General features: G+C 31.5%; 1 protein-coding gene across 1 annotated transcript; it reads left to right on the forward strand.

The window, feature by feature from the left end:
- The first annotated feature begins 14,453 nt into the window (after positions 1 to 14,453).
- Positions 14,454 to 18,651, forward strand: LOC18097773 (G-type lectin S-receptor-like serine/threonine-protein kinase At5g35370). The gene is made up of 7 exons (XM_006384333.2): positions 14,454 to 14,694; positions 16,890 to 17,232; positions 17,306 to 17,502; positions 17,566 to 17,633; positions 17,710 to 17,799; positions 17,851 to 17,908; positions 18,011 to 18,651. The coding sequence occupies exons 1-7, from the start codon at positions 14,454 to 14,456 to the stop codon at positions 18,649 to 18,651; spliced, it is 1,638 nt and encodes a 545-aa protein (XP_006384395.2).
- The last annotated feature ends 9,098 nt before the right edge of the window (positions 18,652 to 27,749 follow it).

The following is a 27,749-nucleotide window of genomic DNA, read 5'->3' on the forward strand; positions in this document are numbered from 1 at the left end:
CAAGACAAAGTATACCATATGACTCAGATGGATGTGAGAGTTGTACATGATGTTATGACAGGTATATTACAGTTATAATCAATGCATGTTTATGCTTTATTTGATCCTAAAGCGAGTCATTCTTTTATATCTTGGCGAATTGTAAACAACTTGCATGTTTTGCCTAGTAAAATAGAAATGAGAGTGACTATTAGTACATTTAGGATAGAATGTAGATATAGAAAATACATATAAAGGGGTTAGACTTTATATTGGGGGAGGTGAGTTAATGGTAGATTTAATGCCTCTAAACTTACATGGTTTTGATTTGATCTTGGGTATGGATTGGTTGAGCATACATCGAGCGCAAATGGATTGTTTCACCAAAATGGTGGCTATCCAACTAGAGGGGGAGAGCAAGTGATGTTTAGAGGAGAAAGAAAAGTGATTCTCACTTGCATGATTTCGATCATGACAACTGAGAAGCTTATTCGAAATGGGTGTCCTGCCTATTTGGCTCATATTTGAAAATTAAAAAGGGAATGGAGATTGGAGCTGGCTAGTATCCCAATAATGAGGGAATTTCCTAATGTATTTCTGGAGGAACTATTTGGGTTATCCCCAGTTAAAGAAGTTGAAGTATCAATTGAGGTTCTACCTGAGGTTCACATCAAGGTTATGGCCAAGTTTACAGCGGACCTTGGGAATTAATTTAAATCTAAGCATTGCATTTCATCCTCAAACAAATGACCAATCTAAAAGGACCATACAGACTCTCGAGGATCTTTTAAGAGCATGTGTGTTGGAATTTGATGGTCATTGGGAGGATCTATTATCCTTGGTGAAATTAACGTATAACAACAACTATCAGGATACCATAAGAATGACACCGTATAAAGCGTTATATGGTAGGAGATGTCAGAATCTAGTTTATTGGGAGGAAATAAGAGATCAAAAGCGTATTTGTCATGGGCTGGTATAGATTACTACTGATAAAATAAAGATTATTAAAGATAGAATGAAGGAAGACCAGAATGGGCAAAAGAGTTATGCGGATAATCGAAGAAGGTTCTTGGAATTCCAGGTAGGAAATAAAGTCTTCTTAAAGGTGGCAACATGGAGGAATATCATCCAGATTAGAATGAAAGGAAAGATAGTGACAAGATATATAGGGCCTTTTGAAATTATAGAAAGGATTGGACTAGTTGTTATAGATTGGTGTTACCATGCACTTGTCCAAGATACATGATGTTTTTCATGTATTACCCCTCTCGGGTGTTACCACAAGTTCTTGTAGAAATTCAAAAGGATTTAACACTGGAAATGAAGCCAATACAAATTATGGATCATAGCAAGAAGGAACTAAGAAACAAAAGGATACCCGTAGTTAAGATATTATGGAGAAGCTCTCAAGTTGAAGAGCAAACTTGGGAGAGAGAATAAAAAATAAAGAATTCTTGTAATAAGGGAGAATGTAAACCCCAGATAAAATTAAAATTTTATAAATGATAATATATATATATATATATATATATATATAATAGTGATAATTATTTTAGAAATGATGTTTTTTGGACTAAAACCCTTGAACATGATTTATTTTTAAGAACGTTGACAAGACAAATAATCGGTTAAAAGAAAAACACCTAAAATTAAAAATGAAGGGCAAAATAGTAAATATGGGTAGATGGGGAGTATAAATGCACTTTTGGCTTCTAAAAGAAGCCAACAGTGGCTGACCACTATAGGAAAAGAAAGAAGGGGAGATTTTGTCCAAAATTCTTCAAATTTTCCTTAAAAGTTGCAAGAATACACTTGAAAATAAAGATCAAAGGGGGGCTAGAAGGAGTTTTAGCTAGGGAATTGAATGAAAAATCAAAGAAAAAAGAACTAGGAGGGATGGTTTGGGGGGGGGGAGGAAGGAAGAGAAAGAGGGGTGAAGGAAGGACTAGTTTCCTTGCTATTCATCTTCTAAAATTTCATGATTAAAAAGTAATGAACAATAATCAAAGCTCAATTTCAGTTTTTAGCATGATTTTATTATGTTATTAGATGTTTTGTATTATATGATGCATAGATAGGGAAAATAGTTTTCAAAATTTGTATTTTTAATTGTGTTATAGATTGTATTAATACCTAAATGATGATAATTAATGAAGAAGAATCAAAAGAGAACAAAAAGGGACTCACATTTCCATTTATTGAACATGCCGACTAATAGGCCAAAAAAGGGGAAAAGAGGAAAGGTATATAGATGATGTGTGAAATTATCATAGAAAATATGTTTGAATTAATTTGGGTTTAATTGATATAGAATTTTTAATATTGAAACAAAAATATAGGTGTATGTATGATTTCAAGAAATAAAAATTGGAGTGTTAATTCAAGAAAAATTGTGTAATGATTCGATGATTTTAGTGGAGAAGAAAAATGGTTAATAATGATGGAATTATCCTGTGATGGCAGTGAATACTATTGTAAGCAGGCTATAGTCCGGAGTCCGGAGTCCGGAGCAAGAGTTGGACATCACGTATTATAGGTAGGTCTGTAACCTATAGCATAATTATTTAAGACATTTTTTAATTATGAAATGAAAAATTATTACAATTATATTTGATATCAAGAGTAATTGGTTTGGAGATGATGAAAGAAAATAATAAAAAAATAATAATCGAAGGAGATCCAAACTTGATGAGTCATTCTTGAGATTGGAAAACTAATGATATCAATATAATTTATTGATATCGGCACTTTCTGAACTTGATTAGTCGTTTCTAGAATTGGAAGACTAATGATATCAATATAATTTATTGATATCGGCATTAATTGATATTTGATTAGTCATTCCTGAAATTGGGAGACTAGTTATATCAATATAATTTATTGATATCAACATTAATTGATATTTGATTAGTCGTTCCTGAAATTAGGAGACTAATTATATCAATAAAGTTTATTGATATCGACATTAATTGAGATTTGATTAGTCGTTCCTGAAATTAGAAGACTAGTTATATCAATATAATTTATTGATATCAACATTAATTGATATTTTATTAGTCGTTCTGAAATTGGGAGACTAATTATATTAGTAGAGGTTATTGATATCGACACTTTCCAAACTTGATTAGTCATTCCTAAAGAGTTTATTGATATTAGCATTAATTGAGATTTGATTAGTCGTTCCTGGAATTAGGGGACTGATGATATCAATATAATTTATTGATATCGACACTTTCCAAACTTTATTAGTCATTCCCAAAATTGAGAGACTAATGATATTAATATAATTTATTGATATTGGCATTAATTGAGATTTGATTAGTCGTTCCCAGAATTGGGAGACTAATGATATCAATAGAGTTTATTGATATCGATATTAATTGAGATTTAATTAGTTGTTCCCGGAATTGGAAGACTAATGATATCAATATAATTTATTGATATTAAAATTTTCTAAACTTGGTTAGTTATTCTTGGAATTGGGAGACTAATGGTATCAATATATTTTATTGATATCAATACTTTCCAAACTTGATTAGTCATTCTCAAAATTAGGAGACTAATGATATTAATAGAGTTTATTGATATCAATATTAATTGAAATTTGATTAGTCGTTTTTGAAATTGAGAGACTAATAATATCAATAGAATTTATTGATATCGGTATTATTCGAGATTTGACTTGTTGCTCCCGGATTGAGAGACTAATGATAACCATAACAGTCATTGATATGGATATATTTTAGATAAACCATATATATATATATAGTACAATAATTCCATATCCTTAAGAAATTGACATTAAATACAACATATATAAGTGTTAGAGTGCATTTAGGCTAGATAATTACAATCACAAAATATGAGTATTTATGTTTATATGCTAAGCAAAATAATATTATAGTTCAAATACATATTCTGGATCTAGCTTATATAATCAAAAGATGTAGAAGTAATCTACTCTTGACATAAATGTGATGATCCTGAAAAGAATGCAACATATGATATGTTAATTAAGAATAATCAATTAAATGATTCAAAACAACTAGATTACATGCAAAAGTAATTCTTGTGTGTGTGTGTGTGTGTGTGTGTGTGTGTGTATAATTGCTGAATATATATTTGTATGGATAAAGTTGTTTTGAGAAACATTAATTGATGTGGAAAATGATCCACGATTATTGGATCAGGTAAATAAAATTGTGTTGGAATGTGAAACAGGTTTAGTTGATAACTTGAGATTTCCTGTTATAGGAGAAACTCTGTCAAAATTTTGTCATAAATTTTGGTGAAATTTTAAGTATACATTTGTTTTTTTTAAAAAAAATTGCTTGTAAATATTCTTGGTAATAATTAGGAATGTTACAAAAACACATGTGTAAAAATCATTGTACTATCATCAAGATTTCCTTTATATGTCCAATCAATGATTGTTCCAGGATTTGATTATTTTATTGTCAACAACAACCTAGGTAATTTTTCAAAAGATTCCTCGTGTGAACTAAAAAAATGCTCAATGACCTGCTGTTTTGCAATTCATGCTTTATCTTATAAAATTTTAACTTGTAATGCAATTTTATTTCATCTTATAAGCTTGCAATTATGATTAAAAGTTTATTCATTACAAGAGTTGATATAGCATTAGTAATAAAATTTGCATCAAACTGATAATGGTTTGTTTTGACAAATATCAAAACACATATGTGCGATCCTTTTAACTTTGCTATCTCAAATGAATCTGACCTTTTATAATACCCACCACGCAAATACCACTTACATTCAGGTGCTTGCACACATTGTAATTGAACAAATATAGAGTTAAACTGTTGGACTCGGTATTCAAGTAAATGTGTAATGTGTCATCGTTTAACAATATTAATCAATTTATTTTTACTACTAAATGTTTATCCAACCTCTAACTCGGACCCTCCTAGCATATGTCTATGACTTAGTGCCCAATCATTAGAAACAACAAAACTAGACCCAGAAGCATCCCTAAATTCAGGAACAAATGGTAGGATTTCATCATTAACATCATCATCAACATTGTTATTAACATCATCATCATCATTCACCATCACATTAAGGTCTAACATACATTATCCTCATTGTTGTTAGGCTCAAAATAGTCAAATCTATATTGATTAACAAATGACTTGTTAAACATAGTATCATTAATCCTTTGCAGCAAATCATTGACAATAAATTGTTTTTACCTCTACTAATTGAATATGAAGGACCAACAGAAGTTAGGACATACATAACTTTTGGTCGACTACTCACATACAATACCATGTTCAAATCACTTTGAATGAAAGAGTCAATCATTGTCTTAAAACTTTCATTACATATAATTGGTACATGATAATACTAATGTTTACCAATCTGACACCTCCAAGTTATTTCAACATAAATATCATTATAATTCCATCAAAGTCTATGACTAATGGTTTCTTTCATTTCTTCATATTACATGCCTAAATTACCATTTAACAACAAACTACTTCCATCATTGTATGTTATACTACTGTTTTCACATCATGAATAATGGTGCCACTATAATGACATAACATAAATAACCCTTCGATAAACCTTCTATAATATCCTGCCAATCCAAGAAAACTACGAACTTCCGTTATCGTAGTAGGCCTTTCCCATCTCAGAACTGCTTCCACCTTTTAAGGGTTCACAAAAATGCCTTATAAAGACACTACATGCCCTAAAAAGGTAAGTTCTTTTAACCAAAAGTCACATTTATCCAACTTGGCATACAACTGGCGGTTCCTTAGAGTCTGTAGTGTCTGTCTCAGGTGCTGTTCATGCTCCTCATAATAACAAACATACATATATCATGTATATTTTTAAAGTTAGTATCTCAATGTGCAAGTGTTCGTATGACTCAATTCTTTTATATTCTTACATATAATATTCACGTGAAAGTCCACTGTTATTGTCTAGACATTGAACTGTTACTGTCCAACCGTTGCTGTCTAGACATTGAACCGTTACTGTCCAACTGTTGCTGTCTGAACACTCATAAGATTTTTAACTATATCTAGAGTTCTAGAACTCCATTTTAAGTGAGATTGATCTCGTTGGAAAGCTAAGACACGAGGCTACAAGTTCTATGAAGGAAGGAGAACCCAGTTCTGCCTCCAAGATAGTCAAAATTGCTCATCAACTAATCAGTCCTAGTGCCCTACAGAATCAATCACGACCCAGTCTTGGTTGGTAACCCATAACTGAAGTTCTACATCTCCAAATTGAGCAAAACCAGTTTCGTTGGTTAGCTAACATCCAAATCTACAATTTCTATGAAGGAACCCGACCCTAATTCCCTCATCCTCCTATCCGAAATCTCATCAAAAGTCAGGAGACAAGTCTATCCAGATTTGTCACCCCCTTCCCTTCACACAATACTTTCATAAACTACATACCACACATGAATTAACTTAATTTTAACAATAAGTACTTTTTTCCCAATTCATGTCTAGGAACCCTATTATATAATTCAATATCAAGGCATCAATTCATTATCGAATTTGAAATGAATTTTTAAGATCATGTTTAGAATACCTTACCCGGTCGAATTAAGATTTTGATCTTCAACCAGTTGAAGATGTTCAACTCCCTCCTTTCTTTTCTTCTTGTTCAATTTCTTGTTAATCCCTTGCTCATAAGTGTTTATCCCATCTATAAACTCTTAATATTGGATTGGTTCTTGAAATTTTAGTGTTTCTCTCTTGATTTTGCAAGAATGGGTATAAAACTTCCTATTTTCTCTCCTTATGGTTCCTGCAGATTTTTGGTGAGGAGAGAGTATTATACTTTATAATTTCCCTTATTTGCAATTAGGCCTAATTTCCTTTAAGTGTATTATTCTATTCAATTAAATCCAACCCTCAACATTACCAGGCTTATTATAATGTCTCGAATTATTTTGCCCGGAAATTATATTAAAAAATTTCTGAATTCCTGTCTTTTATTTAACCATACGCATGAATTTCTTCACTTTTATTTATCATGTAGTTAGTTTTCAATTTAAGCAACCTTTATTTATTTATTTTTTTATTTTTTCCGGGGTTTACATTCTCCCCTCCTAATAGAAATTTTGTCCTCGAAATTTGAGTATTGTACCTGAGTTTATAAACAAGTCAGGAATTTTCATCTCATTTCTGATTCTCTCTCCCATGTCTCTTCCTCGATTTGTGAGCTTCACCATAAGACTTTGATGATGGGAACTTTCTTATTATGAAGTTCTTTCTCGCCCCAATCGAGAATCTTTATCGATCTCACCTCAAGTGTTAAGTCTTCTTTTACTTCCATTGGCACTTGAGGTAACACTCTCGAAGGGTCTACATCGGCTTTTCGCAGCAAAGAAACATGGAATACATTGTGAACTTTGGCCAATTGTGAGGGCAAGTTTATTTCATATGCTACAGGTCCGATATGTTTTTGGATTTCAAATGGTCCGATGAACCTCAGAGCTAACTTCCCCTTCATGCCGAATCTCAACATGTGCTTCCATGAAGCTACCTTTAAGAATACTTTATCTCTAGGACAAAATTCAAGTGGTCTTCTTCTAATATCTGCATACTTATTCTGTCTATCCTGAGCCACCTTCATTCGATCCTTGATAATCCTCACTTTTTCAGTAGTGATTTGTATTAGTTCTGCCCTATACAACTTTATGTCCCCAACTTCTTCCCAGCATAAGGGTGTTCTACACTTTCTGCCATAAAGAGCTTCAAATGGGGCCATTCCAATTGTTGACTGATAACTGTTGTTATATGTGAATTCTACTAGTGACAGGTGCTCCTCCCAGTTTCCACCAAATTCCAAAGCACATGCCCTTAGTAAATCCTCTAAGATTTGAATAACTCTCTCAGATTGGCCATCAGTCTGCGGATGAAAGGCAGTATTGAACATGCATAGAAAGTAACATATGAGTAATGAATGAATATGGATTCTCTATAATATCGACTTGAAGGAACATAACCAAAAACTTCCTTCTATTAGGGGAGGTCACGAGACAAGCGGAGCAGGTGCGTGATTTTCCCTCCTTTTTGCACTTATACAATTTAAAATTCTTTTGGTGAATGTAATTACAAAAAGTATCGTGTTCAATGTAAATAAATTCTAGCGTATGTACAAGATTAGCTTCGGCTAATGACATCCGTAATAGGATTGCTGGGAGATGAATTACAAGATTAGCTTCGGCTAATGACATCCGTGATAGGATTGCTGGGAAATGGATTACAAGATTAGACTTTGCAAGGTCACCCAATTCATGCAAGTAAATAAGAGTATTCAAATTAAGAATATAAAAATGTGTTAATTGGGTTTAAAAGATTTATAAGCAAAATATAAGTTGTCCGTTAGAATTCTTATGGATCCGATAGAAAATTAATACTTCTTTAATATACATTACATGAGCGCATATATGTATGTATATATATATATATATATATATGTATATATATATATTTCTTTTATCAATATAATGGTATGTTTATTTATGTAACAGGTCTATCAAATATCTAGGGAGGTCATTAATTTAGGACTCTATCTTGTCAAGCTTATGTAAATATTTAACTTAAACAAAAAGGAATTAACGCGTTTATGTAATATGCTTTTGTGTAAACCTTGATGTTTTTATAAAAGTTCAGCTTAGCATGTAGTACTTTAGTTATCTTATAATTAACCCTTTTGAAATGTTTAAGAACACTTATTATGTTATAATGCTTTTTTTGCATGTTAGTATTCCTTTTTCTTTTAAATTTTATGATATGATATGTGGGTTATGTTCATATTGAACTTACTCGTAGGATATATATTGTGTGGATTGTATGAGGTGTTGAATTATGATGATTGATATAAGATCCGAAATTATGGTACCTTATGATGATGGATTGATTGAATAAAGTGATAGTAGTCGATAACTTGAGATGTCCTAAATACAAATGAAACTCTGCCGAATTTTTAGGTAGATTTAAAAAAAAAATTACCCTCAAATTAAGAGAATATGTTGGGATCTTTTAACATTGATTAAGTCGTATAGCCGGGCTGTTACACATTCTATTAAAAAAAATGAATTTTGGTCATTTGAACGCAATTGTAACTAAATTGCATTTCTAACACTAATTGACAAAATTCATATCAAATACAATCAGATTTTCAAAATTTAACGTTAAAACAAATTCACCATAAAATAAACATAATTCATGATATTTTAATTCTAAATTGCATTAAATTAATAACAAATTAATATAATTAAAAAAATATCAAATTCATTAACTTATCAATAATTTAACGAAACATTTATTTTGTCATAATTTTACCGTGATTAAGCTCACGTCTATGAAATCATCAAGTGTAGTTAATTATATTATTAGTTGATTCCAACAATACACACAAAATCCCTAATTTGACAACTTAACATCAATTAAACGCAACACATAATTAATGAAAATATTTTTCTAATAATTAATTTAACTTATTTTAATGTTTAACTATATCAAGTCAACACTAATTGATTATATTCTTAACTAATTTCACACTAATTTCACACTAATTTAACTAAATTCATCATAAACCCTAAATTCAACATTAAGAATTATTTCATTTCAACTAACAAAACATAAATTTATAGCAATATAACATGTTTACCTTGCTTGTAGGATTAGAAAAAGGTTTGAGTGGTAGCAGCAATGGTGGTGGTGGTAGCAGCAACAAATAGATCAGTTGATTTTGCTCATAAAAACATTTAATGATGCTTACAGACCTCTAAAGAGTGTTTGAATTGTGATTGTTTTAAGGGTTAGATGAAGGTGTTTGATGGTTTTTGTAGAGAGAAAGTGAGGGCGCCGATTGGTTGGGAGAGAAGGTGTTTAGTTATACGTCTATTATGTGTTCTTCGATCTAAGTTTAAATTTTAATTGATGTTGCACTTCAGAAGCGCGATATTTTAAGTCAGAAGTACGACAATGTCAAAATAGGCTATTTCACCAAATCTTTTTCAAACAGTGCTATTTCACCAATTTTTCAGTTAGTGTGCTAATTTTACAAAAAAAATCCCTTCAGAACTTGGTTATAAACCTATCGGGCTTATAGGATGATCCATTAACTTGCCCATCTGGGATTTGAATCAAGTTAAATTTCTTTTTGGGTGTCACCTTATTACTTGAGTGAAACCTAGTGAATTTTTTTTTTTTGTAAATGATATCATTTTTTTTTAAAAAAAAAATTATTCAAAACAAAATTGTTTTGGACAGAAATAGATTCACATGTGGATTGACCATTCGAACTTATAACTGAGGTCATGGACTAGATAGGTTTCAAATCTATGTTTTAAAAGATTTATTTATTTTTTCTTTGTAGTTTGTTTATTTATATTTTTTTATATTAAGTGGTATTCTTAATATAATATATGTTTAAAAATAGTGAAGAATCATCTCTTTCTAATTAATCTTAAGGATTTAATTAGAAAATATTAATAACTATTTATAACGCATTTCATGTGTCCAAAAATCTTATATCTAACTCATTTCCTACTTAGATTTAATATTATTTGTTCATCTCAAATACAATATCAAAAGGAATTAATCATGTTGATAGTGCAATTTTAAAATTATTAGATAAAAAAATATAATTTTAATTAACACACACGAGTTCTAAAATAACCTTTAGCGTTGAATAAAAAAATAATCTCATTTGTATACCAAATAAAATATTCATATTTCTTTTTAATGTTGTGGCATACCGAGATTTTAGTTTTTAGTTGGTTTTGTTTGAATTTATATAACAAATTTTCTTTTATTACATATTAGATCCAATGTGATTTAAAAAAGGTTTACATTAAAAGAAAAGCTAAAACGTGTAGCATTTTCACTGTAGATATGTTTTTGTTTACTATGGATTGTAATAGTAAAATGACAATTTTTCCCTTATAAAATTTTCAGAATGTTGCCTTTTTAGGGTTAAAAAGGTATTTTTCTTTTGTCAATTTGTCATTTGATAATTGTTTAGGGGTTTTATTTTCTTTTTATCATGTTTATGCACAATAAAATGAATTTGATACTCTTAAAAGCAAAAAATTATTTAACTCTCATCAAGGGTCTTTTCGGGCATTTTACATTTTGATATACAATAAAATTATAAATTTAACATTGGAGTTAAAAAAATTTAAGCCATTGTTACAGAGGTAAATTTGTATTTTCATTTTTTTTTTGTAACTGCTGGGTTTTTCAGTGGTGATAACATAATTTACCATTTCATTATTATTTTTTTAGTTGAAAAAGTTGTTGGCGCCGCACATTTTGGGCAGCGCGTGCGGCGTCTCCCATCGGTAAAAAATATGCTTCTGTCATGTTATTTTGTTCTTTGTCGTGTCTTCTTCCTTTATAGGTGGCACATGTCATTTAAAAATATCTGGTTTTATTGCTGGTGGTCCTTTATCTATTTTTCCCTTCATTTCTCTCTCATACCCCCAAAAAACTAAATCGATCCCAAATTTTTATTGGTGTTTCAAAATCCATCCTCTTAGTTTTGATTTTTTATTTTAGTCCTTTTCTCTTTTGTTAAAGTTTTTTTTTTCAATTTAGTCCTTCAATTCTATTTGTGTATATGATGTTTTTCAATTCGATCTTTTTACTTTTGATTTCTTATTTTTTTTCCTTGGCTTTTTTGTCAAAGCTTTTATGGTTTTTAATTTTATCCTTCAAATAAAATTTATGATTTTTTTAATAGTAATAATATTTATTTCAATTTGGTCCTTTTTCGTTTGATTTCTTATTTGTTTCCTTTGCTCTTTTGACAAAATTTTTATAGTTTTTATTTGTATCCTTCAAATCAAGTTTATGATTTTTGTTATCTCAATAGTAGTAGCAGTAGCAGTAGTAGTAGTAGTAGTAGTAGTTATGATTTTTGTTATCTCAATAGTAGTAGTAGTAGTGGCGGTGGTAGCAGTGGTAGCAGTAGCAGTAGTAGCGGTAGCAGTAGTAGTATATTATTAATAATTCTACTAATAGTGATGATAATGTTAATAATGGTGGTAATAATAATAGTTTATTATGATAGTAAAAGTGGTGATGATGATGATAATAATAATAATAATAAGATAGTAGCAGCAGCAGTAGCAGTAGTAATAGTAGTAGTAGTATATTATTAATAATTCTACTAATAGTGATGATAATGTTAATAATGGTGGTAATAATAATAGTTTATTATGATAGTAAAAGTGGTGATGATGATGATGATAATAATAATAATAATAATAATGGTGATAATGGTTATAATAATTATAATTAAAATAATAATAGTATTACGTAATAATAGTAATAGTAATGATAAAACCAATAATAATGATAATAATTGTAGTAGATTGTAATAGTAGTAGTAATAGTAGTTAGTAGTAACAGTGGTGGTGGTGGTTGTTGTCGTCGTCGTCGTGGTAGTAGTGGTGGTAATTGTAGTGGTGGTGGTGGTCGTGGTAATAGGAGTAGTTAGTGGTGGTGGTGGTCGTGATGGTGGTAGTGGTAGTAGTTAATAATAGTAGTAGTTAGTAGTAGTAGCAGTAGTTAGTAGTAGTGGTGGTGGTAGTGGTGATGGTAGTTAGTAGTAGTGGTCGTAGCGGTAAAAGTAATAATAAGAACAATAACAAAACAATAATAATAATGTTAATAATAGTAATTATGACAGTGATAGTGATAGTGATAATGATAAAGCACTAGTAATAATTATAATTATAATAATAGGTATAGTATTGATGATAATGGATAACAATAAGGCTAGTAGGGATAATAATAATAATAATAATAATAATAATAATAATAATAGCGGGGTGATGGTGCTAATAATAATGCTATTAATTGTAACAATGATAACAATACTAATAATAATACTATTTAATAGTAATAATAATAGTAATAATAGTTTCTTATAATAATAGTAATAGTGGTTATAATAGTAGTAGTAGTAATAATAATAATAATGATAAAAATAAAAATAGTAGTAGTAGTAGTACTTATAACAATAGTAGTAGTATGAAACATATTGAGTACTAGCAGTAGTAGTAACAGAAACATATTGAATCAATTAGGGCAAACCTGAATTAACCTATTAAATTCTCGACCTGGATCATAAGATCATGACAATTTCATATAAAACAAATCAAAATAAATTATAAAGCTCAATTCCCAATAAACCTAATGTTGGAGAATGGAATTGAAATTTTTTTTGACCTGAGTTAAGCTGCCAAACCGTGACCCGGATAATGAGATCAGGATAACTTCATAAAAAGTAAGCAAAAGACTGACTTGATTCAACTCGAGTTAACCTGTCAAACCTGCAATTAAGGTTATGAGACTATGATAACCATATAGAAGCAAATAAAAAAACTATGAAGCCTAATTTTCAATAAATCTATCGTTGAAGGTTGGAATTTTTTTTAAAAAAATTCAATCTAAAAATAGAACACAATAAAACGACCTAAGTCTATTCGGGTTAATCGAGTCACAAGACCGGGATAGCCTCATGGAAAACAAACTAAAATAAATCATGAAGCCTAATCCATAATCAACTTCATATTGAAGGATGAAATTGAAAAAATATCAATTAAAAAAAGATAAAAAAAACTCGAGTCAACTAGGTTAACTTGTCAAACTAGTGACTCGAGTCATAAGACCAAGAGAAACTCATAGAAAGCAAACCAAAATAAATCATGACGCTTAATTCCAAATCAACTCATTGTTGAAGGATGAAATTGAAAAAACAAATATCAATTAAACAAAATATAAAAAAAACTTGAGTCAACCAAGTTGACATGTTAAACTCGTGATACTAGTTATGAAATCGAGCTAATCAAGTATAAAGCAAACCATAACAAATTATGAAATCTAATCTCCAATAAACTAAATATTAAAGTATAAAATAAATAAATAAATAAATTATTAAAATAAATAATATTTTGTATTGATATGCATTGAAAACACTAGTTTATTCTATATATAATGTTTTATGCAATTTGTAGTGGAGACACAGAAATCTCAACGATGTGAACCAGAAACAATAGTCAAACTTTCCTTGTTTGCATAAAATAATGTTGGCCTTCAGCACCACCCATGTGCTCCATGCTCTACCCTACTCTAGTCGAAATTAATATTTTCTTATGCTTTTTGAATGATAATAACCATAGTTTTGAAACCCAACTCGATGGTCGACCCGGTCTAATGATCAGGTCACGGGTCAGATGGGTTGACCCGGGTCAACCAAAAAAAAAATCACGGTCAGAGACTCGTGTTTTTGACAAATCAAATAAAGACTTCTGATAGAAGTCTTCTATAATACAATTCCCCTCTTTTATCCCTCTCGTCAATTCGCTTTTCAACCACAAATAAGTGCTTCTGCATATAACAAGAAAACAACAACAATGTAAAGAGGAAAAGAAAATCATAAAGAGAAAGAGAAAACACATGGGCATCGAAACAGAAAACAATAGCAATCGTGTCTTGATGCAGGATCTGATCTTAATCGAGGATGCTGTCTTCAATGGAATCTACAGAACCATTGACAACTACCTGCTTGTCTGTGGGCACTATAGGGTCCCATTCCTTCTCAACCTTCCAAACGCTACCAAGTCTCACCTGGTCACCAGCGAGTTATACGTTGTGTCGAGGCAGGGGTTGTCTAAGCTCGATGAATTGGAGGGAACAAGTGGGATCACTACAAGAGGCTGCCGATAAGGGTAGAGCCCATTGACAGAGGGGACGCTGTGTTTGAGGTGGAGACGTATTACGGGCACAGGAGCTATGGATTGAAATTGCTTTTCTTTAGTTAGGTTATCTCTGTATGGCGTCTACAATTCTGCAGCGTTGGTCTTCATCGTTTTGGCCTTTTAAAAGGCCAAAATGACGTCGTTTCATGGCTATGTATATAAAAAAAAGACTGGGTCTCAGCCAGGTTTGCCCGGGTTCCGAGTCGACCCACCGGGTCCCGGTTCGACCCGCCGGGCCGGTCCGAGTTTCAAAACTATGATAATAACAACCTGCACGGCTCCTGGCCTGTAAATTCTAACCCCTTCAAGTGTTGTGTTATTCAATTCCAATCTTCATGTTTCTTTTCAAACACTCATTTCTGACTTTCTTTCTGTGGAGGTGGATGTATCCTTTGATCGATTTCTACGTTAAAATAATTAAACTTTTCAACCAGAGATTAAGTAAACTATCATATATAACTCGTATATTTATAATTCTTTTTCCAACACTTTTCATTTAGATTTAAACCAAAAATGAAAATATTGGGATCAAGTTTATTTACAATTTGAATCAATGCCTCAAAAATATTTTTTTCTAATATTTTGTGGCAAGGGCGGAGCCGTGAATTTTTCTTGCCCTGGGCTATTAAATAAATATATAATTTTTTTAAGATCAATTATTAACTCATGTACATGAATTTTTAAAGTTAACAGTAAAGTTTTAATTTAAATACATTACCCAAAATATAAAAAAATAAATTTGAAAGTACATAAAATTGAAGTGAAAGTAAAAATAAACTCACTATTGAAGTTATATCCTTCGATGTTTTGTGGAATATAATTCATCTATAATCGAATCTAAATCGATATTGTAACAACCCCTCAACCGGGATAAAATAACAATCTCATGTCAACTAAAAAACAAAGTAATTAAAATTTTTCCCCTCTCTCAATTCCTTCTTCCTTCACTTGATTCTTTTTTAGATTAGTGTTTTATAAGTTGGACTTTGTAAGTTTACAAGGTTATTCTCTCACTTTTCTTATTTTTTGTCCTTGGATTTTTTTTTGTTTTTCCCTTACTTTTTTCTCTTTCTCTCTCGCCTTTTCTTTTCTTTCTTTTCCTATTCTGCTTCTGCCCAGTCGGCAACATATAAAAGGAAGAAAGAGCTGATTTATTTTATTTTTTAATGGCAAATAACTATTTTACCTTTAATGAGTTATTTTGTTTTTATTTGATGGTCCTTTTTTTTTGTTAGCATTACTAAGCTTTGTTCATTCTTAAATTTTAACCAGATTTTATTCAATATATTTTAAGATTCCTCGTAAAATTTCAGCTCAATCTGATGGTCAAATTGAAAATTACACCCAATAACGTAAAACTGGTCAAATTGTGATTTTTTATCAAAATTTTGAATTTCTCCAAAAATTCTGAAATTTTAACCCAAACTAAAACATCATATTGGAAGACTCCACGTAATTTTTCAGAATTTTTTTGATAAATCAATCGAGAATTATGATTTTTTTTTACATAAAACTAGTCAAAAAATATTGATAAAATCTTGACCTGGGTCATAGCCCACCCAAGCTTTTAACATGCCTCCACCCTTGTTTTGTGGTATAGTCAACTCAAAAAAATAACATTTTTCTTAACAACTACACCAATAAAAAAAGGATTTTTCTTAGGACCCGAAATAATTTATAATGTTTTGTGTTATAGTAAAAAAAATAAAAGGATTTTTCTTGGCAGGTATAATCTGCTGTCAAATTTTTTTTTTTAAAAAAGAATTTTCTTGATGCCTCAAAATTAATTTATAGTTTTTTGTGTTATAGTCATAAAAAAAAATATCATTTTTCTTAGCAAGTATAATCTAGCCAGATTCAAACTTGCTCATCCCAAGAGGCTTGCCTCCTGCAAGAGATGTAATTAAAAACGTCGTGTAAGACTGTAAGTAGTAATCTTTTCTTTTGTCAAATGTGAACTCACAAATCTTAAAATTTGCTAACACTTCAAAAAGAAAACAAATGAAAATCAAACCTTAAACTCCATAATATAATCTTTTCTTTTGTTCCTCTTTTCTCTCTTTCTTTATGGGCTCCCCCTCCTCCTTGTTTCTCTTCTTTTCTTCTCAACTCTTTCCTTATCTTTGCATCTCAGGCCCCATCAGTAATCAAACCATTGAACCACCGTTCACTGCTTCACATTCCCAATTCATCGACAACTCTGGTGTTTTCTTGAGCTCTTCTAATGGCAAATTCACAGCCTCCATATCCAATTTCAAAGAAGAAACTTCAAAGTATTATTTCTTCATCACTCATGATGGGTCCCGTGCTATCATTTGGACAGCAAACAGGAACCACCCCATTTCCGATTATTATAAGTTGTACTTGTCTACAAATGGTCTTGCCATCAATACTACTGACAATTCTGGTACAACAACTGTTGTATGGTCAAGTTCTCAGGTTTCTGTTATGGAGCTTCAGGATTCAGGAAATCTTGTGTTACTTTACAGGAATATTGTTTCTTTATGGGAGAGTTTTGACCATCCAACTGATACTATGGTCATGGGACAGATTTTGGCTGCTGGGACATCATTGGACAGTGATAAGAGTGAAGAATGACAGGTCTGAGGGTGACTACAGGCTTGTAGTTACTGGTGATGATGCTGTTTTGAAATGGAATGGAATGAGTTATTGGAAGTTATCAATGGAGCCAAAAGCTTTCCAGGATTCTAAATTGCCTGTCTCATTTTTGGCCTTGAACGGTACCGGTTTGTTTTTGCTGGGAAGTGATAAATCAACTATTGTGATTAACCTTGGTTAGGGTCCTGTAGATTTTAGACTTGCTAAGATAGGGTCTGATGGGAAGTTTAGTGTTAGCAGATATGTTGATCAAAATCGGGTTTAAGAATTTAAAAGTCCTTCTGATGATTGTCAGATTCCTTTCATTTGTAACAAAATGGGGTTATGCACTTCAGGAAGATGCCCTTGTCCACCAAATTTCCATGGTGATCCTTTCTCGGAAGGTGGCAGCACGCCAAGGGATGCTTCACTTGCTTTGTCCTCAGGTTGCAATAATAGAACAGAATTTGATTCTTCTGTTTTTTATGTCAAGTTAGGCAATGGAATGGACTATTTTGGCGAATGCTTTGATGGCTCCTGCAAAACGCGATACAAGTTTGTTAGCTTGCCAAGATCTTTGCTCGAGGAATTGATCTTGTTTAGGCATCCTTTATGGAAATTCTTCTGGTTCTTGTTATGTTCTTGGAAACCCTTTAGGGTCTATCATGGCAGTCTTTAACTCCAACCGCGATCGTTTAGGCAACAAAAAGACTCTGGTTGTATCTTCGATGGCAAACCCGGATGCAAACAACCAGGATGAAGCTAAAAAGTTTCCAATTGCAGGTTTGGTTCTATTGCCTTCATTTGGGATCGTTTTGATTATCGTTATTGCTTTAGGATTCATTTATTGGAGAAGGAATAGACTATCTGGAACTGCTAGCCATGGTGATTCTTCTTTGTCCGACCTTGAGATAATTTCTATCCCCGGTTTGCCAGTGAGGTTTAATTATGAAGACCTTGTGGCTGCAACAGAAAATTTTAGAGCTCAAATCGGAAGTGGAGGCTTCGGAACTGTATACAAAGGAACTCTGCCTGACAAAACCATTGTGGCAGTCAAGAAGATTACCAATGTAGGTGTGCAAGGAAAGAAGGAATTCTCCACCGAAATTCCGATTATTGGAAGTACTCATGTCAATCTTGTTAAATTGAAAGGCTTTTGTACACAAGGGAGACGGAGGTTTCTGATATACGAGTACATGAACGAAGGCAAGAAAGGTTTGAAATCGCTCTCGGAACAGAAAGGGGACTTGCTTACTTGCGTAGTTCTTGTGAGCACAAGATTATACATTGTGATGTGAAGCCAGAGAACATTCTCTTGCACGAAAATTTACACTATAAAATCTCAGATTTCGGACTTTCAAAGCTGCTAAACCCCGAACAGTCCAGTCTCTTCACAACAATGAGAGGGACACGAGGCTACCTTGCGAGCATTCGATTCAGGCGCTGCAAGCCACGAAGCGAGAGCAGCTGCCAAAGCAATGTATAAGTATATTGGTAATTATACTCGGTTAAGAAACAAATATATATTTAATAATATGATTTATAATGCTTTCAATTAAAAATATATTTTTTATATTTTTTTAACAATAACACATTTAAATCATATAAAAAAAATCAATTTTGATATCTTTTCAAGCAAAACATAATTAAAAAAGTATATTAAAGCCGACGCGGTATATCATAAATACATTAAATTATCGTTCTAAATAAAAAAAAACTAATTAATAAAAAATAAATGAGAGTATTTCTACAAGTCAAAGACTTCCAAATCAAGAAATCAAGAAGAAGGGGATGAAGGCTCCAAAATGCAATTCCATGCCCATCTTTATTTATTTTCTCTTGTATTATTGGCTTGATTTTGTGGAACAACGGTCGATCCTTGAGAATCATCTTGATTATGTTGCCTTTAGTATGACTTAGCTGCTTTTATACAGTTATATATATAAATGAACGGCCTATGTATCCTTGACACGTACACACACATTTATATCAAGAAACGATAAATTATTTTACTTGTGTAACTGGCCCAACCATAATTGGGCTACATATTGCTATTTATTTGTGGGCTTAAAAATTCTGTTGGCCACGGTATAAATTATAAGTTGAAGTTTTGGACGGATAGAAATTCAAGTTTTCAATCTTAAAAATTGTAGTTTTTACCTGGGGAGGAATAGATAGAGAAAATTATTAATATTTTTTTAAAAGATTTTAATTTAATAATTTAGTGAGAGAAAAAATACACATCAATTGCCTAGAAAAAAAAAATTAATTAAAACAATATTTTTAGACCTAATTTGAAGATTTTTCAGAGTTGTATTGTTTATATACATTGAATTTGTAGAATCTTCCAAGCTCGTACCAAATCTAAAAATTAGATTTAAAAATATGATTTTTTTTGACAAACTATGTGTTTGACATGTACGAGCTTCTTCAAGGATATTATTTTATTTATCTGGTTCATAAACATATCTACAACATATTTAATGTCAAAATTTAAAATGAATTGAATCATTAGCAAAACAAATTATATATTTGCTATTTAATTAAAAAAACAATTTGTTTTAGATTTGGTTTGGTACATAAATTTGTTCCTCACGTTATTATTTTAAATTATAAATTATATAAAAAAACATAAAAAAATATTTTTTATAAATACATTGTTTTATTTATGTTATGTTTTACTTACAACGTTAAAAAAAGAATTTTTTTAGGAGATGTTTAAGAGTGTGGTAGTGATTGTTTTTTAAAACACTTTTAACTCGAAAATATATCAAAATAATATATTTTTTATTTTTAATATCAGCACTTTACAACGATATAAAAATATAAAAAAAATTAATTTTAAATAAAAAAATTAAATTTTTATTAAAATTTCAGTATAAATAGATCTCCTAACATGCTCTTGGACACTTGTGTTTGGGAGTGTGGTTGCAGTTGCTTTTCAAAGTGCTTTTCATTCGAAAGTACATCAAATATATATATATATATATATTTTTAAAAATTATTTTTAACATCAGCGCATCAAAATGAACTAAAAACACCAAAAATTATTAATTTGAAGCAAATAAAAAATAAAAAAATTTTAAAATTTTTAAAAAACGCTTTTAAAACATAAGTCTAACCTAAAAGCATAGCTTATCACTAGAACTTCTTTGCATATCATAATTTAAAAAGGATTCAAATGGTGGAGACGGATACAAAAATCTTTCTTTTTTTTAAAAAAACGTGTCTTAGAAACATGTCTAAAAGCTTATGTAAATTGATTCATCTTTGATTCAACAACTTATCGTTTCACCACCACAAATCCCCGATAGCCGAAGGCTAAGAAGAAGAAGAGAAAGGGGATGCTGAAGGCTAAGAAGCCCAATGAGAAGGGACCAGGCTAATAAGGAGTAATGCAGACGGGGCTATTTACAGACACGGATCCTCTCTTTGGGAGGAGGTAAAAAAAAAGGCTATACTATTGTTGCTGGAAAACCCTACAATAAATGGAATGTCATTTTCTGGGTTTTCTCATGGTGGATTAGTGAATCCGAGCTGGATTTGAACCAGCGTAGGCATATTGCCAACAAAATTACAGTCTGTCCCCATGCTCGGGCATCGACCCAGGAAGAAGAAATTGAATGAGACAAACTGTAAAATGCAAGTACAAACGATGTGACAAAATTAATTCTAGTTGCTATTTAATTTTTGACTTATTTTTAAAACCAAATAATAGAAAAAATAATAAAATTCCAAAAAATATATGTTTTTTACATATTTAAATTATTTTTAGTGTTTTTTCCGAAGAATTTAAAATAAATAAAAAGTTTACTTTCAAACGCGTTCAATTGTTAATGTGCTTTTGAGTCAACAATGGTGTTGCTCTTTTTTAAAAAAATAATAATAAAAAAAATCAAAATATAATAAAAAAGCAAAGGGATCAAAAGTGAAAATGAAGGACCAAAGAAAATTTAAATTGTTCGGGGACCAAGGAATTGAGGGGAAGAAGACAAAATTTTTTACAAGATCACATCCACAGGAAAAAAAAAGAGGAAAAAATAAAAGGAAAAAAAAAACTTTTTAAAAAAACCAGATCACACACAAGAAAACCCTAGCCCCCATCCACAGAAAAAAAAGAGACCCATCATCTTCAAGCCCAAATAAACCTAAACCTAGCCGCTGGGAAGACCAAAAAACTGACTGCTCCTCACTCTCATTTTTTCTTCCCCATCGCCGGCTACCCACAACCTTCTTCCCCTAAAAACACACGCACAAACCAAAAAGCCTCATCTCTCTTTCCCTTTTCACACGGTCCAAACCTCCACGATACCATCAACATAAGACCACCTCTTTTTTCCCTTTGCGCGCTCTCACTGCCAAACACCTTACATCCCTAGTTTTTTTCATCCTCACCACTAATGACACCAAGCACCCCACAACCAAGGGCGGAGGTATTTACAGGGCTGAGGAGGGCTGTAGCCCAGGTAGAAAAAAAATCATAAAAATCCACAGTTACTAAAGAAGTATACTTTCAAGAATAGAAGCTAGGAAATAAAATATCCATTAAACTTAATGGTTTTAACAGACCAAAAAGCAAATGGAGTTCTATCATATTTTTTGTCGACCACTAAATTATTTTTAACAAAAATTTCAATTATCTTGCATAGTAAACTTTAAAAAAAAAACAGCTTAATTTTTGAGTTTTTTCCCATACTTTTAAAAAAATAACTTCAATTAAATGTTGAAGGATGTAACTGAAAAAAAAAACATGAACTTAAAAAAATAAACTCAGACGAATCTCCTAAATCTAGGTTAATGTCCCAAATTCTCAACTCGTTAAATTCTATATTCAGACTCAACCAAGAAGCCCAGATCAATGTTAAAGTAAGAAATAATATATATATATATATATATATATATATATATATATATATATATATATATATATATATTAAAAACTTGCCAAGGTTTAAAAACATAACAATAAAAAATGGAGGATAAAATCGTAAAAAATAATTTCAAATAAAATAAATAGTAATCAAAAGAATGAAAATCAAATCTAATAAATTAAAAAATTGAAAGGGTATGAAATTAAAAACAAATTTCAATTCTATAAAATAATTCAAATAAAAAAATATAAATTGTACCTAGCTCTGCTTTAGAACCCAATGACAGTTTTAAATCATTTAAAGCTGATGCTATTTCCAAGTTTGCTAAGAAATTTTATCATAAAGATTTCAATGAACAAGATATGTATTATTTGAGATCTCAGCTAGAGCATTATTAGATTGATGTGATTCATCATAAGAGCTTTCAGAATATGTCTACTAGGGGTGATCATTTTCGGTTCAGTTCGGTTTTTATAAAAAAAAAGTAACCAAACCGAATTTTTTTTTAAAAAAAACCTAAACCGAACCGAAACCGGTTCAAACCGACCAGTTTCAGTTCGGTTCGGTTTTTTAGGACAAAAACTGGTTTGGCTCGGTTTTTTTCCCGTTTGGGTTCGGTTCAGTTTTTTCAGTTTTAGGCTTATAAAACCGAAACCAAACCGGTCGGTTTTTTTAAAATTTTAATCGGTTTAATCGGTTTTTTTTCATGATTCAGTTTTTTCAGTTATTTTTTTTTCCGGTTTTCTCAGTTTTTCGGTTTTTTTGCTCACCCCTAATGTCTATCATTTTTGAATTATGTCGAGGATTAGCTGAAACAAATAAGTCACAGCACTATCATTTGATTGACAAGTTTATTCGTCTTGTTTTGACTTTGCCTGCACTGCCACTACAGAGCGAGCATCTTCAGCTATGAAACATGTTAAAACTGTGTTTCGCAAAAAAATAGAAGAGTGGTTCTTAATGTATTCTATAATGATTTACATTGAACGAGAGCTTGTTGAAGATATTGATTCGGATTCGATCATAGATGAATTCTATTCTACAAAACATCGAAGGGTGCAACTTTGATAGTGTATTTTATTTTCAATTTTATGTACTTTAAATTTCATTTTATTTATATTTTGTGTTATGTATTTGGATTGAAACTTTATTGTTAACTTGATAAATTTACATATATAAGTTAATGATTAATCTTAAAAAATAATTTATACGTATTTGTATTCTAGCCCAGGATAGAAGAAATTCCTGGCTACGCCCTTGCCCACAACCATAATAGCTCTGTTCCCGTTGTTGTCAAAAACCAGCACTTTCACTAGCTATTTTCTCCTCCCTTTCAATAGAAACTAACAACCTTATTCCTCTACAAACCTGTGAGCCCTAAACAACACCAGCCGTGACCGTGCACCAACAACTCTTGATCAGTCAAAGCTCCCTCGGCAACAACCCACACTGGCAGCTTTTACTTGTAGCAGTCATTCTTCATCTTACACACGCAAACCACAAGCCACCAGCAATGGAAGAGAAGTAGCAGCACCATCGTTAGCCATGATAACCCTCTTTTCTTTCTTCTATATGGCAGCGTTATCAGCCTCCCTCCACCAATAATAACCCTCGTCTACAGCAAATAGAGATGAGCAAATATGAAAAATAGAAGAACAAACGTTATAGTAGAGAAGGAGAGGTAGATCTGAGAAAAAAATAAAATCAATTGTTTGTGGATTTTTCTTGGTTTTGTAGGTGGTGGTATCCTTCACCGCTGGTACAAACATGAAGAAAAAGAAGAGATCTACCCAATCCATCCACTTTTGGTCCTCCCCGATGACAGCGTATGAACCTACGCGCTGCTGATGGCGACAACACATGAAACCCATGTTCCGCCACTATTCTGGCAGTCCTAGAATCTTCCAGTACGCTTTCTGGGTTCCCAACAATCTCTCCAACTTGTTTCCAACTTTTGGAAGGACTATGTTGTGAATTTAAAATTTTTAGTTTGTTTGAATTTATTTTTAAATTTTGAATTTTCATGGCTTGTAAATATGTAATTGTGGTGTGTTTGAGTAAAAATATAATAAAACAATATGTGTGTGTGTTTGCATTTTATTTTATTTTGTGTTAAATGAATGATAAAAAGATAAAAGTTTTTTTTGAACAAAATGTTTTAATTCATATGAACAAAAATGATTTCTTCTTGTTGCATATAGCTCAATCCTTACAAAAATAGCATTTTTATTTATAAAAAAGAGAAAAAAAATGTTTTAGCTTTGATTTAGAAATGTGTTTTGTATTTATTTGCTTTTTTGTTGAATTTACAATAAGTTTGTAAATTTTTTTAAGGATTTGGCCAATATTTCAATAAATCTATTTTTTTTCTTTCTCTAAAAATTAATGGTCAATATTCTGGTATAAATACTAGACTTATTACGAGTAGGCTGATATTTAGACATCAGAAGTTCACTAGAAAATTCTTAATTTTTTTTTAATATTTACCAATTTTAATTGGAAGTATTTTTCATCGCAATATACGAGTTGTGGGAAACACTTTCGCCTTCCAGAATAGGTGAACCCTGTTAGAGCACCTACATGGACCCTTCCTATAAACATATATCTGGGCGTACAAGCCCATAATAAATTCAAAATTCCAGATTTATTAATGGGAGTAAATCTTTATTCTGAGCCATAGACAGACCATTGGTTAGGAACCCATCAAAACCTTTAAACCATATATAGACCACATAATACAGGTTACCTCAGATAAGGTGCATTAGGGATGTTAATACCTTCCCTAGCCACAACCAGTCCTTTACTCTTGGATTTTTTTATAAGATCAGTACATCTGAGTTTTCTAGTGACCCTGAACCAAAGAATTAGGTGGCGACTCCTTAATCCTGACGTCCTGTTACGCCACGCGCCTACGTGCGACAGAATGATAACTCCACTGAGGAATTTCTATTTTTGACAACATTGGACTAAGCTTTGTGTGTTTTATGTGGTTATGTGATTTGATGTGTTTAAATTTTCACATTTGGCATACTTCTTTGACAGGATTGGACTAGGCTTTATGTGTTTTATGTGGTTATGTGATTTTATGTGTTTAAATTTTCACATTTGGCGTACTTCTTTGTTTACTTATTTCACTTTAGCATGTTTTGTTTTGTTCATTTATGTAGGATGGATATAGATAAATGTCTTCATGCATTACTAGTTTATTTGTGATATATCGCTTCGAAATTCACACATATGGAAACTTTAGGTTAGTTAGGGGAGTAGAGGCTTATCCTATGACTTTCAGTCAGGGTTTAAGTTCGTGAAACCATCCAACTCTTTGTTGAGTGCTTAGATTGGTAATAATTGATATATGTGTCATCCCATTACTTATTGAGCCCTATATTGCTTTCACGAGGATGATCACTAAGACAACATGAGACCTTTTTTAGAGACCAAGTAGTAAACCTACCCCCTATCTCATGTAAAAGGATTAGAACCTACCTTTAGGATGTATGCTCTCTCCACATGTTGAGCATAAAGGCAATCCCTTCATGTAACATCTTAAGTTAAGAATTTACGAGTGACACAATGATTATCACTCAAGAAATTTTTGTTGTAGAGTTTGGAAAAGAATCAAAATTCTTACTCATCATACAAGAGGGTTTGCCTTGTATAAAAACATGGTGACCATGTATCACCTCTTAAAAGGCGAGTTCATCATATAAAAACATGCTCATACATTTAACATACATGCTCACAGGTTGAATTATAGGTCCCCTAAATCTGGTTTTCCCTTAAAAAATAAAGAGTTGCTAACATCTAACGGTGTCGGGGAGGATTTGCTCGACTTCCAATCTAGAAGCATCGTTGTGGTTTTCTTCAAGCCTGTAACAAGAACCTCTTCTTTACCATGAACTTAGCTCGTGACCTATGCCAGATGTTATCTATGAAGTTTTAACGCATTCATCAATAGAGATTGTTGGGAAATTTAAGCTTCTATCCATGGAGTGCAATAAGTTCACTTATAAATTCACTTTCATGAAGCTACATAGCCAAAGAACCAATATTGTCTTTAGATTCTTTATTCAAAGCATGATTAAAAATGAATATCATATTTCCTTTGTTTCAATTGACACTTCAAAGCCCCATCCTGAAATGTCATTTGATTTCATTCCTGACCATGTGGAGATTCTGACATCAACAAATCAAAGAGTGTTACTTTACCACGCATACCATGGCTCATGTTATTATGTGGGCAACCCTATTATCAAACAACGACAAAAGATCTCAAATCCAAAGACATGATATGATACTATATAATTTAGCATGATGATTGAAAGATCAAAGCTTTTACAGTACAAGATCATGAGATTTTTGAAACCCAAGTTTTGCCCGCATGATAAATAATTCTATATATACCATTACGTTAGAGTCAAGTTGTTTGACTCAAAGACTTGGAGATAAAAGTTGTTGGATAAGATAAAGTTGTCACAAGAGGAGTCCCTTTGTTGTGTGACAAAAGTATTCATGAATGGTTCACTTTGTTTGCTTACTTGAAAGAGAAACATATTTGCATTTGATGTGAAGAGGGAGAGCTATTGCTTGTTTCCACTTCTTTCACCAGTCTTCAAGGGAAATGATAGCAAAGATATTAGGCTTGTCAAATATGAAGAAAAACTTGCCATGATCTGCATTGATAGGGAGAATGATTTCATAGAAGTATGGATCATGGAGAGTTACAATGGAAGACATTAGAACAAAAGTCATTCAATAAACATAGGAGTTTTAATAAAAAAAGAACCTTATGTAAGTCCTTTGTCCTTTTACAATGCTGACATTGTGCTGATGGAAAAATATTTTTCAACTTCAAGACCATAAGCATTGATATGTTGTGATTAGAGAATGGTTTACTCCATGGATGCTTCCCATTTCGACCTACTTTTATTACCAAGGTAGGAGCACAATTGGACATAACATTGTAATTGCCATGCTCTCAAGAACAATTGCCTTAAGCCATTATTCCTTATGTGGTATAATCAAGATGAGAGATATGAATAATTGCAAGAATTTCAATTATCAAGTTCAGAAGTTGGTGAACAAGAGGCAAGTTGAGTTTGCATATGATAATGTCATCTACCATATAGTCACTGGATCATCATGAGTATAACAAAGGTTGATAAACAATGACAAGACATGGATGTTGCTGGAGAAGCCGAACTCATTATGGTGTTGTATTGTCAACAATTTTGTTATAGAATTTTGCTATTATGTATCTTTTTGGGATTAAATCATCTTTTTAATGAAATATGCATTTTCTCTTTCTTTTTGTTGTTATGAAATTAAAAGATATTTAACATTTTATTGTTGACTATAATATTTTGATCAAACTCCAACATGCAAAATTAAAGCTAATCAATTCTAAAAGATTAAAAGTATTTTGATTTCAGAAATGACTCGACGCTTCGTAACCAAACAATTTTGAGCTCACATACAACATTGAACCACACTTCATGGAGCTAAGTTTTAGCAGTATGCATAAT

Source organism: Populus trichocarpa, chromosome 4 (assembly GCF_000002775.5).
Source record: "Populus trichocarpa isolate Nisqually-1 chromosome 4, P.trichocarpa_v4.1, whole genome shotgun sequence".
Classification (NCBI taxonomy): Eukaryota; Viridiplantae; Streptophyta; class Magnoliopsida; order Malpighiales; family Salicaceae; genus Populus; species Populus trichocarpa.